The sequence below is a fragment of the Staurois parvus genome, unplaced genomic scaffold (genome assembly GCF_062004578.1).
Source record: "Staurois parvus isolate SC_StPar_1 unplaced genomic scaffold, SC_StPar_1.0 ptg000390l, whole genome shotgun sequence".
Lineage (NCBI taxonomy): Eukaryota > Metazoa > Chordata > Amphibia > Anura > Ranidae > Staurois > Staurois parvus.
In genome coordinates, this window is record NW_028318186.1 from 5728698 (window position 1) to 5744380 (window position 15683).

At 39.1% G+C, this 15683-nt stretch overlaps 1 protein-coding gene across 1 annotated transcript in view; it reads left to right on the forward strand.

Moving 5' to 3' along the window:
• Window positions 1-15683, forward strand: part of LOC149455644 (cytochrome P450 2K4-like) — a 38882-nt gene that overhangs the window by 6250 nt on the left and 16949 nt on the right. Inside the window, exons 3-6 of the mRNA XM_089686033.1 lie at window positions 940-1102; window positions 3277-3426; window positions 4797-4957; window positions 12487-12663. Coding sequence (XP_089542159.1) covers window positions 940-1102; window positions 3277-3426; window positions 4797-4957; window positions 12487-12663 — 651 coding nt within the window. The remainder of the gene's footprint in view (window positions 1-939; window positions 1103-3276; window positions 3427-4796; window positions 4958-12486; window positions 12664-15683) is intronic.

Here is a 15683-nt window from a genome sequence, read left to right on the forward strand (position 1 = left end):
GGGTGGCAGAAGCAGAGCGGTTGGTAAGGTGGATGAGTCTGGCCGCTGAGTTCAGGATTGACTGAAGCGGGGATAGTCTGTGTTGGGGTAGGCCGGTGAGATTGTACTAATGACACTGTATGGGAAGGGGTTAACATCTAACAGTGTGTGTACTGTTTGATGATTTTACTAAGCAATGTGCCAGTTTTTACTCCCTGCTGCCACACCATCATGGGAAGCTGCACAGGGTGGACTTCAGTGGCAGCATCAACAGATATATGTGGGAATTTGCAGTGGAATAAGAGAAATGCACTTATGGCAGTGATAGTGATAGTTAAAGTGGAAGTTTGGTCAAATACTTACTATACTTAAATCTACTCCCAAGCACATTCTAAGCCTATTCTATCTACCCTGTGAAAGGAAACATCTGCATTCTTACCTATTCTGAGTGCATTTCAACATAATCTGGTGCCAGTTCCAACTTCAGTGTAGATAAGGGATTGGCAACAAGGGATGCTCCATAGTAAACCAATGGTTGAGTCAATGCCCAGGCTCTGAAGCCATTGTTGGCAATCCCTTCTAAACATAGAAGCCAGCTCTGTGACATGATCATGTGATCTGACTAGCACGACCTCAGCATAGGTAAGTGTACAGATCTTTCCTTTACAGGGTCGATAGAACAGGCTTAGATTGGGGGTGGGAGTAAATTTAGGCATAGTTAGTGTTTGACTGAACTTTCACTTTAATGGGAGGCCATATTTCTACTCTAAGATTCCATCTGTGGTACATTAGCCCAGCAAAATAGAATTATCAGATGGTTCCAAATTCATATAAGAGACTAATGACTGATTTTGTTCACATCTATTTGGATTGTTTTAAAGTAAAATACTGCAATTTATATATTTATGTTTAGTTTAAAAGTTCAAATTTTCCTAAATTTATTTCTCATTCAATTCACAGCTGTCCAAGACGTATGGTCCAGTACTGGGTGTCCAAATAGGGCTAGAGAAGATGGTTGCCATCTGTGGTTATGAAACTGTAAAAGATGCTCTTATCAACCATGCGGATGCATTTTCAGACAGGCCAGAGACACCACTGTTTAATAGAACTATAAAGGGATATGGTACTTTTTCTTCTTCAATATGTTTAAATTTTAACATATACAGTATGTGATACAATAAACATGCACATCTACAGATGAGCTGTGTATGTTAATTATCTGAAGTATACATGAAAGTTAACAGTATCACAAGCAGGCTAACCAACAGGGATCCTGCAGAGACGGCTGAAATCATTAGAATGACAAGCAGAAAATAAGTTACATGACAACCTGGATGAAGGAGAATGAGGAGAGAGGAAAGGAAAAAAAAACAATAAAAAAGCAAAGGGGAGGAGAGTGAGGATTAGTAGGGCGATGGCAGGGCTGTGAGGGGAAGGGCAGGTGCTAGTTGACAGATTCATCAGCCCAATTATGACAAAAGTTCTTGGTCAAAACCTGCCAGAAGACAACATGAGGTCCATGGTCCCCAGACTGCTTGGTGTTTCTTGACCCTATCCATCCGAATCTTTTCCTGCAAAATAACATTGTTAAGTCTAGAGATGTGTTGCTCGGGAGAGTTCCAAGCCTTAGCAATAGTCTGTGTCACAGCCGTAAATATGTGTAACAGAAATCTGAAGGTGTGCTTATTTATTCCAGGAGGCTTATAGTGTTACTAACCCCACAACAGTAAAATCAGTCTGTATATGCAGTAAAGCATGCTTGTTATACTCACTGTAGAACAGAAGGGGTTAATCCTCTGCATTGTGTAAAAAGGCTGTTTGATCCTTTCTTCTCTGCCCCTCCTCTTGTAGAAATGACCACCTGATACAGACTGAACCTGTGGTCACATGAATATGCTCAGTGTGGAGTTTATTGCTAGAGAAGTTTTGTTTTTCTTGTGAGAGTGCATGTGATCAGCACAGGGCCAATCAGCACTGTACAGACAGATAGTCAGGGGTTTTGCATCCTCCTAGAGCAGAAAGAAAACTCCTCCTACAAGCTTTAGCTAGTGCTGGGCTGGACACTGATATAAGTCACAAAACTGCTCTAACTGCTGATGAGAAAAGGTATTTAGCAGTTTATATTTACTAAAATAATTACATTTCCATGTTGTGTGTACTGTGGGAGACCAGATATAGTGAATGCAGGGTCCTGGGAGACCAGATATAGTGAATGCAGGGTCCTGGGAGACCAGATATAGTGAATGCAGGGTCCTGGGAGACCAGATAAAGTGAATGCAGGGTCCGGGGAGACCAGATATAGTGAATGCAGGGTCCGGGGAGACCAGATATAGTGAATGCAGGGTCCGGGGAGACCAGATATAGTGAATGCAGGATCCTGGGAGACCAGATGCAGGGTCTGGGGTTTAGTAAAACTTTAAGCATATTGGGGCACAAAGGGAACAGGGTTGTCAGTAAGTTTCGAGATCATCCGGTATACAACGGACCAATATGGTACTTTTTAATCTATACAATGAAGTAGAGTCAAAGCATATTGTCTACAGAAGCCTTATTTATGTATTTATTTATTTAATTATTTTACCTGGGATAAACCCTTAATAAAATGTCTAGCTCTAAGGGAACCTCTGTTAAAAATGATTACATTTAGAGTTTATGGTACATTATTTTGATTAACGGGAGAAGTGCTCCTGTAAATTGGTGGTCAGTGGAAGAATGGCTGCTTAAATTGCTGGCCAGTAGGAGAAAGGCTCTTTTACATTGATGGTCAGTGGAAAAGGGCCCCCCTTAATTTGATTTCATTGGTGATCAGCAAGGAAAGGGCTTCATTACATTGGTAGTCCATGGGAGAAAGCCCTCTTTTATTGGTGTACTGGTAGACAGTGGGAAAAGGACCCCTTACATTGATAATTAGTAGGAAGAATGATCATTACAGATAGCTAAAAAGATCACTGATATCATTGATTACCAAAAAGGACAAGAGGAAACGCTCTGCCGAGTGATACCAGTGTTGGGACTATACAGGAACCATCAGGCAGAAAATCAATCCACCACTGCTCACTGCTCAGGCTCTGAAGGAGCCCTAGGGGTCCACAGGAACCTGTATTGAGAAACGATAATCTAAAAATTATTAGCATTTTAAAAATATCACAAAGAAATATTAACTGATATGGTTCTCCTCTTAACTGGAGAATAAATAGCAGCAGCTTGAAGTCCTGAAAATGAGAAATCAGCATTCTGTATATGTGCAAAGGGAACACAAACATCATCTGTGCATCAATTCCTGTGTTCTGTGTTTAGGCGTTGTTTTTTCCAATGGAGAGAACTGGAAGGTGATGAGAAGATTTTCACTTTCCACACTGCGGGATTATGGGATGGGGAAGAAGACTATAGAAGACAAGGTTACCGAGGAAGCTGAATGCTTAGTACAGGTCTTCCAATCACATAAAGGTGAGTATTTACAATGTCAACTCAGACCAAATGTAATCATTGCAATTTTTTTATGAATTATTTACTCTTACCTAGCAGCAAATATCTTCTTTTCAATCCCCTGCCACTGCACTCAGCTACTGAAAGCAAAGGAAATCACCAAGGACATAAGGAATCACTCAATTTACCCAGTTTACATTGGGATATTGACTCCTTATGTGATAGCACAGATTGCCCCAGCGTTGTCATATGGAGTGAGTTGCATGCTCCTTTATACTCTAGAGCACTAGGTATTAATTTTATCTCCTGGAATAAATCAAAAGGGAGAGATGGCATAATAACTATATTGTGGGAAAAAGGAATAGACTAGAACTAACAAGCAAAACCTTTTTTAATTTTGGATAGAGTAAGGATGGGAGGAAGGTTATAACCTCTGTCAGGATTTTTTTGCCATCTGTGTCCCATAGGGGGATTTTACCTTCACTCGTGTCCCTATTGGAAGTTTTCTTCTTCTACTGGTCAGGTGTCAACCCAAAATTCGGAATTTTCTTTCACTTTTGATGATGATGTAAATAAGAAAAATAGAGAGGGTGTATCTCCCCAATGGGAAGACAGACCGCAAAAAAACTGACAGCTGTTCTAATCCCGCTTCTCTCTATCCAAGACTAAAAAAAAAAAAATGTCCCGATCGAAACAGGAGATCAGTACCTTTACGTGAGTACCGGACATGTGTGCTGGGAGTGCGCAGGGTGCGCGCTCTTAGCACATGTCCTTTTTTAATAGAACGCAAATGTGCGGCTGCACATTTGTGTGCGGCCGGCATGAAGAGGTTAATTATATTTTAAAGTAAGCCTGGTGCATTGCTCTGGGTTCACATACTGTATGTATATCGGTATATCGCATGTGATTCACACAGGAACTGCACCGCATTCCTGTGCAAATCACAGGCGATTTGCGTGCAGTGCAATTGGAGCCATACATTTTGTATGGCTCTGTTTGCACCGAACCCATACCAAATATGTGCAGGACCCTTTTTTGGGTCCGCACTAGAATCGGATCGCATAGGTATTCACACCTATGTGATCTGATTCTGCACATCGCACCCCATTTTGCCATTTTGCGGACTGCTTTCGGGGTGTTGTTAACTTACCATACACACCCACAGTGGTTTGCATGAATGGGGTGCGATTCTGATGCGGTGTGGAATTCACACTGAAAATGCTGCAAATTCCGCACTGCATCAGTGTGAACCAGGGTTTAGACAGAATTTGCAAATAATTACACAATTGTTTAGAAAATGCTCACTTTTACCCAATAGACCTAGTTTACTTTAGTACAGATGGACAAAAAACAAACCAAATGCTAATTTTGTTTCTGTTTTCAAATTTCAGGGAAGCCCTTTAACAATCATTTCATTATTAACGCAGCTGTGGCCAACATAATTGTATCCATACTATTGAGCCATAGATTTGAGTACGAGGACCCCACTCTACGGAAGCTCATGGGTATAGTTAATGATAATGTAAGACTTCTGGGCTCACCTTTAGTCAGGGTAAGTTGTTTTATTATTAGGCCCTACGTTGGTGTGTGATAAAGTTCAAGGACTGTACTGAAAGTAATGCAAAAGTGGGCATACCTTATTAACTTACTGTATGTAGGTCATTCAAATTTCATATCTTGGTAGAGTAGCTTTTCCTCTATAGTAACTCTTTTTCTTCTTTTTCATTGCAGGTAAATAATGGATTCCAAGCAGAAGTAACATGCCGTCATAGAATTCTTGATGAAGGAGGGGTGCAGACAGTCCCACATCCACAGAAGGCATCTATAGAATGTTTCCAGAGATGACACCATTGACAAGAGCCACCAATGACAAGACATTTCTCTTATCAATGGTGTAATCTCTGTAAACATTATGTAGCCTTCTGTGGATATGGAACAGCCAACACCGCTTCTTCATCAAGAACTCAGTGATGCCAAGTAACTGCTTCTGCTTGGAGTCCATTATGTACTTGCAATGAAAAAGAATAGGAGGAGCTGCTATAGAGAGAGTGAATCTACCAACATTTGAATTTGAACTACCTATGTAAGATAATAAAAAGCTATACCCACTTTAGCTTTACTTTCAGTAACAGCCCTTGTAATTATTTTTTACTCAACAACAGACATTTCTCAAAGAGGTGAAATATGAAAACCTGTTAGCACTGACAAGTACTCAACATTTATCAATAATAGTTGGACATGGAAATTCAACATAAATCCTATTGAAGGAAGTGTACAGTGTTTTTGTATATATGAAAAAAGCCATATGAATATTTGTTGTTTACATTTACAGCAAGTGTGGGTTTTGGTTTTTCCCATGTTTACCAGCCTGGCCCTAGCTGCTTTTCTGAAAAAAAAAGCTTGTTGTTTTACAGAGTTCAATAGCACAAGCTTAAATGTGCACATACAGCTTCATGAGTCAGAGCAGTGACTTATCTTTTCCCTTATATATGTTTACCGCTGCTCAAGGTAGAGAGACTCCCAATCTCCAAGCACAACTCCTCCTGTGGGTGCTAGCCCAACTCGTGTGCTGCATAGATGAGAACAAAGAAAGTTTGATCAGCTGCACTCCAAACAATCCACTTTATTGAACCAGGATAAAACCAATACAGACAATGGAAATACAGTCAGGGACTGGCAGGTAAATGCGTTTTACGTGCTTATTCATTACCCAGTGGACCCATACAAAGTGTTGGTTTTAAGCAACAACTGTTCCTCCTAATCAACACTGGGTCCACCTCCTGCTACACTAAACCAATTAAAAGGTAAAGACAGTTCTGCAACTAACAACAATTCTAACATATCCAAAGTGCAACACACAAAATCCAACATACCAACCCAAAGGATATGTGCAATAATTCCCTTGCTGCAGATATATTAAAGACCAAAAAGGCCAATAAGGTAATGGAACGAGCAGAGACACAGAACATAATAAAAAAAGATCAGCACCAAATAATCGCATGTAGTAAAAAAAAAAGCATGTATTCAAAAAGCTGGTAAAACATCACATCAGAGAGGGTAGGGGTGAGGCCATGGCTGAGCAAGGAAGTCACTCATAAAAATGGGTAAGATCCCATTCAAAATTCAAACCATTAGGAATACGTGTATGCAAATAAAAAATCCAAAAGACTTCATGTTTGCACAGCAATCTAAAGCCATCTCCACCCTTAGGAGACCTGTCCACGCTCTCAATGCCCTGTATGCTCAAACCACTAAGGTCACCTCCATGAGCACTGTTAAAATGATTAGCAACATTGGTAGAATAATTATTTTAAATAATAAAGGAGGTGCGAGCACCTTAAAACAAAACCAAAGCTGCTGTGCACAAAAAGGTAACCAATAGCACCCTAAAACATAGACAATAAACAAGAAAGTGCAGCGCTAGAATAAATAAATAAATGTCCAAATGACTATGCATATAAGATCACTATAACCACAGAATACAATTGAATCTATAATCAAAAAATAAATATTAAAATCAAAATCAAAAAAGTCCCAATATGAATCATATAAAGTGACTCTCGTGCTCAATGACTCTGGATCCGGTATCGGTGCAGTAGTGGTAAAGGTAATGCGCACTCACCGGATGCGCATAGTTAATGCGCCTTATATTAAAATCCAGATGTCATCAAACAGGTATAGGGTAGATGGACTTCCCTATCAAAGATGGTGGGTCTACAGGATAGATGTTATGGGGTTGGTGAAGATGGTCCTCGTCCTTTAAAGCTCCTTTGTACTCAAAACAGATGTAACTCTCTGGATATGCAGAAAACCCTCAGAGTATGGCAATCCATCCTAGAATAGTGGGTCTGCTGATGAAAGAGCTCCCCCAGGGGTAAGGACAAGGAAACTCCCATAGTGTAGTAATTATACAACTTTATTTTGATGCATCAATAGGTAAAAAACACAGACAGGACTAACCATCTGGTATTAAACATGGCCGCCGGAGCTCCACGTTGCTCCGGCGGCGTGACGTCACTGCGTGATGTGGCTCCTCCTGATGCGTATCATGTACAAACACGTCCTCAGATTTTGCATGTCATAAACATGATCATGGAGGCGGTCTTGTAGCCTCCTAGTCCTCCTACCAACATATTTTACTCGACAACTTCTACAGGTGATCAAATAAATTAGATGCTTAGCATGACAGTTTATAAACTTGTTGATCCTGTAAACCTTGCCACTAACCGTGGATCTAAACGCCTCCCCTTTGTTGATACAAGACCAACAGGGACTGCTGTCTATTCCATACCTATAGTTACCATTAAAACTCAGCCATGTCTTGTAGCCTCCTAGTCCTCCTACCAACATATTTTACTCGACAACTTCTACAGGTGATCAAATAAATTAGATGCTTAGCATGACAGTTTATAAACTTGTTGATCCTGTAAACCTTGCCACTAACCGTGGATCTAAACGCCTCCCCTTTGTTGATACAAGACCAACAGGGACTGCTGTCTATTCCATACCTATAGTTACCATTAAAACTCAGCCATGTCTTGTAGCCTCCTAGTCCTCCTACCAACATATTTTACTCGACAACTTCTACAGGTGATCAAATAAATTAGATGCTTAGCATGACAGTTTATAAACTTGTTGATCCTGTAAACCTTGCCACTAACCGTGGATCTAAACGCCTCCCCTTTGTTGATACAAGACCAACAGGGACTGCTGTCTATTCCATACCTATAGTTACCATTAAAACTCAGCCATGTTCTCTGAGTTGTTCTAGAGGAGAAATAGCTAGAGGACAGAGTATTGCCCAAAGTTGGTGCATGTCGGGAAACAATTTTAGTACCGTGGGACAATATTTGTGCAAATATGTCATCACTCAGAAGTGTGGGAAGATAGCGCTTAATGATCCTTTTAATCCTCCCAAACTTTAGGCTGAAAGCAGTGGAGAAAACTGGTGGTCCCTGCTTGGAACTACTCCTCTACTTTGTTATTAATAAGTTGTTCATGTCAGTATTGTCAGCTATACCCACAGCACAATCTATCAGGGGCACTTGATAACCTCTCTGTAAAAAGTGATCTCTCATGTGTGTCACCTCTATTGAAATCTTCATCCTTATTACAAATCCTACACAATCGTAGGAACTGCCCTACGGAAATCCCTCTAACTGTGTGCAGGAGGTGGCCCCAGTGTTGATTAGGAGCAACAGCTGTTGCTGGTGTTTAAAAACAACACTTTGTACACGGGTCCACTGGGTAATGAATAAGAGGTGTAAGACTGTGTTTCTACTGTCTGTATTGGTTCTATCCTGGTTCAATAAAGTGGATTGTTTGGAGTGCAGCCGTTTCTTATCTTTTCCCTTCATGCTGCTCTGTTCATAAAAGTTAGCAAGAGATAGTCTGAAAGAAAACAGTTACTGCTTTACTCTCCCTTTTGAAAACATATAATGCTTCTGGAATCTGGGGTCATAGATTCAATCTGTATGGTACCATTATTTGCAAACTAAACATTTTATATTAATAGTAAAGTCAAATATAGTACAATTTTACGTTCGTTTTATTCTATTTTACAAATGACTTTTAGTTTTTATTTCATTTTAGAGAGTCGATCATACATTTGGTATAGCATTAACCACTTGCCATCCTGAGGATTTACCCCCCTTAACCACTTCAAGTCTGGACACATTCACGCCCTTCCTGTCCAGGCCAATTTTCAGCTCTCACATTTTGAATGACAATTGCGTGGTCATGCAACACTGTACCCATATGAATTTTTTAGCATTTTTTAAAGACAGATAAAACTTTATTTTGGTGGTATTTATTCACCACTGGGATTTTTATTTTTTTGCTATGTAAATGAAATAGTCCAAACATTTTGCAAAAAAAGTGTTTTTCTTATAAAATTTTGCAAATAAATATTATTTCTTCATAAATCTTCGCCAAAATGTATTCAGCTATCATTTTAGCAAAAAAAAAAGCCCCAAATTAGTTTATAACCAAAAATTATAATTTTTCAAAAGTGACACTGTACTACATGTGGGGGGTGATGAAGATTTTTTTTTTATTTTACACTGATTGCTTTTACACCCATAAAGGCTGTAAAAGCAATCATTTCTCCTTTTCTCTGGCTGCATTCTTGCAGCCATTGAGAAATACTGTGAGAGCTGTGATTGGTCACAGCTTGCCACATGGTACAAGGCTGTTGTGAATAGTCTTGTACCATGTGATCTCTGTGATCATTCACAGATTTCACACGTAGTAAGCAATGATGTCAACAAGTGACATCTTGCTTACTACTATTCATGTGATCACTGATTGGCCAATCAGTGATTACATGATCAGGACCTCACACAGAGGTCCTGTACAGCAATTGGTGTTCCTCTGTGTTCAGAGGACACAGCGGGCACCGGATCAGGGTGCCGCATGCTCCCAGGGAGCACGCACAGGCAGTGAATGCAGAGGCCATTCGGGGATACCACATGTATGAGACTTTTTGGGAGCCTAGCCACATACAGGAGCCTGAAATCCAATGACCACTTTGAAAGCTTGAAGGTGAGTAACTTCCTAATTTCACTTCCTCACTACCTATCACAGTTTTGGAGGCCCTGAAATGCCAGGGTAACACCAAACCCCCAAAATGACCTATTTTTGGAAAGTAGACACCCCAAGGAATTTAAAAAGAGGCATGGTGAGTATTTTACAGATCTAATTTTTTCTCACAAGGTTTTGAAATACAAAAAAAGAAAAGAAAAATATGTTTTTGTTTTCTTTCTTCATTTTCCAAAAACTTGTGGCAACAAGATCTTGAAGATCCTCCTCCCTGTTGGTGTTTGCCGGTAGTCACCGGGTGCCGGCGGGTAATCACCGGTCGGGACCAAATGATTGACATCTGGGGCCACGATCGGTGACGCGCCCCCTACCCGGGAAATGCAATATCACGGATATGTACGTGATTTTGCGCAGCAGGTCCACCCTGCCACAGTAAATGTACTGTGGGCGGGTGTTAAGCAGTTAATCTCAGATCAAATTTCATGAATTCAAATGGCTTAAGTAGGATCTGAATTTCACTTTGTATGTCATTTTTTATGCCCAAAAGGCTTCTGGGAGAAAGGGAATAAAGGATGCTTCAAATACTGTTTTGGCCATATATCCACATCTACTGTTCATTGAGCTTCCTTAGCTTGACTGCCAGTGCCACCTAGTCCCTCCTATTCAGGTATCCCTGGAAGTCTTTTTTTTTTTTTTTGCTCCATCAAGGCTGCTACAAAATTTGTTTTGGCCTTACTGTATATCTACTTCTGCTATTGACTGGGCTTGACTGCCAGTGTCACCAAGGTCCCTTCTAGCTTGGTATACCTGGACAACTTTTTCTTATCCCCATCATCTCATCAGCCAGGGCTGCCAACAGATTCCCAAACCTTTCTGCACAATTTTGCATAATTTGCTGCTCTCTGATACACACTTTTTGGAACCTGGTTTAGACTCCCACGGACTTCACTTGGACTTCTAGTTAAAATTATATTCAACATTTTCAGAGATTCAGAAAATGTTTAAATAGTTCATATGAACTATAACTGGTCAAATGTTTGAGAACCTCACTCTTCTCCAATCACAAGCCATTAGTCTCCGAGTCCCAATGCAGAGATTAGTATAAATAAGTTAGATAAGTGGCCACATCAACAAGCGTACATACAGCATGGTGCAGAAAAACATTATGTTGTAATTAAAATAAAAAAAACACTGAATGTGGTTACTTAACTGTATTTATACCTCATAAGACAGAAATTTTTTTTTTGGTACCATACAGTGAAGGACAGACATTTAGAAAAAAATGGGCCTTCTCCCTTTCAGCCTCAAACAAATGAGGGAAATGGGGGACAAGACTGAAGCTTTTAAATACATTAGTGTATGTAACCTTACATCTATATTTCAGTATGTTTGGCAGCCTGTCTCACTGTATACAGTTTTCTTAGGCAAACTGTTATTTATGAAACTGTTGCAAAGTTTGTTTATTACTTGTAGATCCTGCCAGCAACCATACTTTCTGTTAAAAGCTAACAATGGTAAACTACTGCTTTGCAATCAGCAGCATTATTGTCAGCCCCCTGTGTGAGCACCTTCAGTTGGTCAGTGGGTTGCCTATCAGGTCTATCACACAGGCAGCCCAACCACCAACTGAAAGAGTGAACATGGCAAGCTGGCAACATTGCTGCCACTTGCAAGGCAGTGGCTTTGCTTTTTCAGCCTGCATTAGGAAGTTTTGCTACTGGCAGGACATACAAGTAAGAGCAAATTTGCAATTGACTAACAACAAAAATAGTAAGACACAATTCCAGATATACTGAAAAATAGATTGGGTCTACACATACTTCAAGGACATGAAAAAGGTTTATAGGGTTGTTTTTTAAATATGAAGCTGAGATCACGAAGTCGGGGCAGTGAGCTCAAACTAGCAGAAGGAAAGTTCGAAATTACCCTTTCCAGCAAAGATATTGAGTCATTTAACAGTAAGTGGACTAAACAAGTTTGCGATAAAAAAAAACCAGTCAACTGATCTTTTGGCCTTTTTATTGTATCTGTTTTTTTTTGTTTCTATGCTTCAATATGTTATAAGAAAAAATATGTCTACAAGTGTGATAAAAGTTAAAATTTTGTTGGCCTAGCCTATTACATAACCTGTGCGATAGCTTATTACACTGTAAAGAAAAATAATATAAAGTAAGCAATTGATTAACCAATTTGAAGCAGTACCGAGTGGGACTAGATATAATATCAAGCTTAATTTGTCAAGATTATTTTTTTTTTCGAATCAATTTTTGTCTGGCTGGCTTTCCAAGTGGTCACATGAGTGGGAACTATACTGACTGGTTTATGCAGATACTGAGGTCTCAGCTGTACAATAACAACATGATACCAAGCCTTGGGAACACATATTGAAGCATCCCCTCCCCGCCAACAATAAAATCTTATACCTGGTACTGTGTGCTGCTGAAGAAAATGTGTTAATTCAGATGATACAGCCTACACTGTATAAATATCCATATATAGAAAATGTTTAATATTGTGTACATTCTTTTTTTTTTTCTTAAGCTCTACAACAGTTTTCCCTTTCTAATGGGCCTGATACCAGGAGGCCAGAAGAGGTTTGCAAAAAACATTTCACAATTTCAGAGCTTTATAAGAGCCACATTTACTAAGCAAAGGAAAGAATTGGATGTAAATGACCAGAGGAACTTTATTGATACTTTCCTGGCCAAGCAACAAGAGGTAAGAAATAGTCTTTATAATTAAGGGACCAAACTACATGCACAATATTCAGTAAAAATCAATTAAAGTCAAACCAAGCAGTGGATAGACCTACTGTAGGACCTTATGTGAAGAATCAATATCCTTAAAATGCCTAATTTACCTAAACTGTTGTATACATTGGCCAACTTCCCTTGTAGGGTACCTAAACCGATTTTTAAACAAATTGATACTATTTGTACAACATTTCTATAGCACTGTAAATTACCTAGAACAAAGCTGAAGTTTTTGCAGCTGCCAACTCAGTTGGTGGGAATTGCTTTTCCTAACTTTTACCTATACTATTTGGCACCTAAAATGGTACATGTTGATGACTGGTTACATCCCACTCCAGATAATGCCTGTACAACTACAGGCTATTGCCTCTTCATTGGAAACCCTCCATAATATTATTTATCGAGGGTCAGGTATCTTCTTGCCCAGGGAACATGATGCTTTCTTTGTTTTGCATAGTTGTGACCGTATTACTAAGGAACCTTTGTCAAAGTCACCTAACAACCCCTTTTGGTATAACCTCACCCTAGCATACCAGGCCCACAATGGTGGGCGTCTTATGGAGTTAAATATTTCTGTCACATTTTTACTGCACAGGGCTTTAAACCATTCTCTTATCTAAAAGAAGAATTAAATTTACCTTCTTATTATTTATTCTATTACTACTAGCTATATCATGCCGTAAGAGTGCAATTTGGTTCACTAGACAACCCACTACATGTGACTCCCTTGAATAAAATGCTATGCAGGCCTGACACTACTGAGCTTATTTCTAAATATTGCTCTGCACTTATGACTGACAACCCTAATTTTGCTACTGCTCAAGCTAGATGGGCTTCATTTGGTATATCTTTATTGATTCAGAGTAGTCTAAATCTAGTGACACCTACAAGACCTCTGTTATTTCTTCTGCAGATAGAATTATTCAGCTTAAAAATGTTCACCACTCTCATCTTAGTCCTGCTAGGTTACATAAGATGGGTTTATGCCCTGCAACAACATGTTTTGGGGGCTGTGGTCAGGTTGCTGACTTCCTACATTGCTTTTGGTCCTGTCCTATGGTTTAGAAGTTCTGGGGGGGTGGTGGGGGAGTGGGCTGCTTTTTTTTTTTTTTTTTTTACGTTGGGCCTTCCTAATGTTCTAAATCCTAAAAATTGTCTCCTGGGAATCTTTGGAGACTTGTCTATTTTTAAATATGCCAAAGGACTTCTATGCATTTATTCTTTTATACTAAAAAAGCGATTTTACTGTCTTGGAAAGGGTTGGGTTTACCTGCTTTATCCCAATGGCTTAAACTTATTAATGATTCCCTCCCTTTAAATAGACTCGCTTTTGAATTGTGAAAAAAACAAAAACAAAATTGCTTGATAAACGTTGGGGCAAGTGGATCTCTAGTCCTCTTACTGTAGCCTAGATCCAGACTATTAAGACTTTCTTTATTACGATTTATTATCATCAAATTTTGAACTGGAGTGCATAACCCTGTTACTTGAGTATTTTTCTAATGCTTTATGTGTTGGTATTTTCCATTTTTTGAGACCTGTGAGAACCTGCTAGGTTACTTGTGTGGATTTTTGGAATCTTTATTATTTTTCTTTTTGGACCTTGTGAGGTTTTTTTTGTGTGTAATTGAGGAAACTCAATAAATAGATCTTTAAAAAATGAAAGTAAAAATATACTGTATTTACTTTGTTTTCATGTTCCTGGACAGGATAAAAAAATAATAATACATATTTTACATAAAAGGGTTTAAATCCTGTTTCATGTGCTGCTTCTCTGTATACATAGGCACAATAGTCCACTTTTTTTTTAGTTTTAGATAGAGTTTAGATGGTGTGGAGAAGGGTAGAAACTATTGTGTCCGAGAGTCTTTTGACTTTTTTTCTTTACCCTCACTTTTTTTCCCTCAGGCCATTGCAGCCAAACTTCATATTTGTCCTCTTTGGAGCTTATTATATTTTATTTATTTGAATAATTCACTAGGGAGCTGGTGACCGTGTGATTGGCTTAGTCCAGACTAAGGACAATAAAGTATTTACACATTTTTAACAAGTGGTAAAAACATGAACCCCGGCCGTACCTTCAGTCTTGCACAGTTGTACAGGCTCCTCTCCTGCTCAGAAACTTGCACTCCGAATTACATCTCCACATGGAGGCATTTGATGTTTATAATGACTCCTCCCAAGAACCTCCACTGCTTGCATCAAGGCTGAGGGCTCTTGAGAGCAGTACTGCGGCAGGGTGCTGTGATATTTTCACGAAGCTATGTACAGCCCTCTGCCAGACCCTCCCACTAGCCACAACTTGCCTGCATTGCATGCAGAAGCACAGAGACCTAATGATGATGCTGCTAAACAGGGTAAAAAAATTTAAAGCGATTGGCTTTATTAACAAAAGTAATAGCATGTTAAAGTGGGGTATGGGTGATGGAGCCAGGGAAAATTAAATCTTTAAAACAAGCCCTCACTGATCTCTATAGCTCCTGGAACTGTAGAGTAATTTATCCTCAAAGATCATAGCAGAGGCTCTAAAGTCAATTTCTGTCAGCTTACAGCACCTACTATCCGCCATACAATAAATATAGTACAAATAAAATAAATATTACACTGACATATTTATTTTATTTAATTTATTATATTTATTTATTTAATTTATTTTATTATATTTATTTTAATTTATTTTATTTGCACTATATTTAAGAGATAATGCACTATATGCGTTTTTGTAAATTTTTGCATGAGGAGGACACTATTCTAAGAAAGGAGGAAGAGGAGTACATATGCTTATGCTAAACATGAATTGGGATATTTGAATAATTGAGATGGTGAGAACCTTTGGAGAATTGGAGATCTTAAAGCATGAACACCCTATGTGACTGTCAAAAGGGACTATTTTTTGTATGGTGTATTTGGATGCTGGGTTTCCTGTATACAGGGGGGAAGTAATATCCTGGCGGCCAGAAACTTTTCCAGTTTTGTACTCATTTT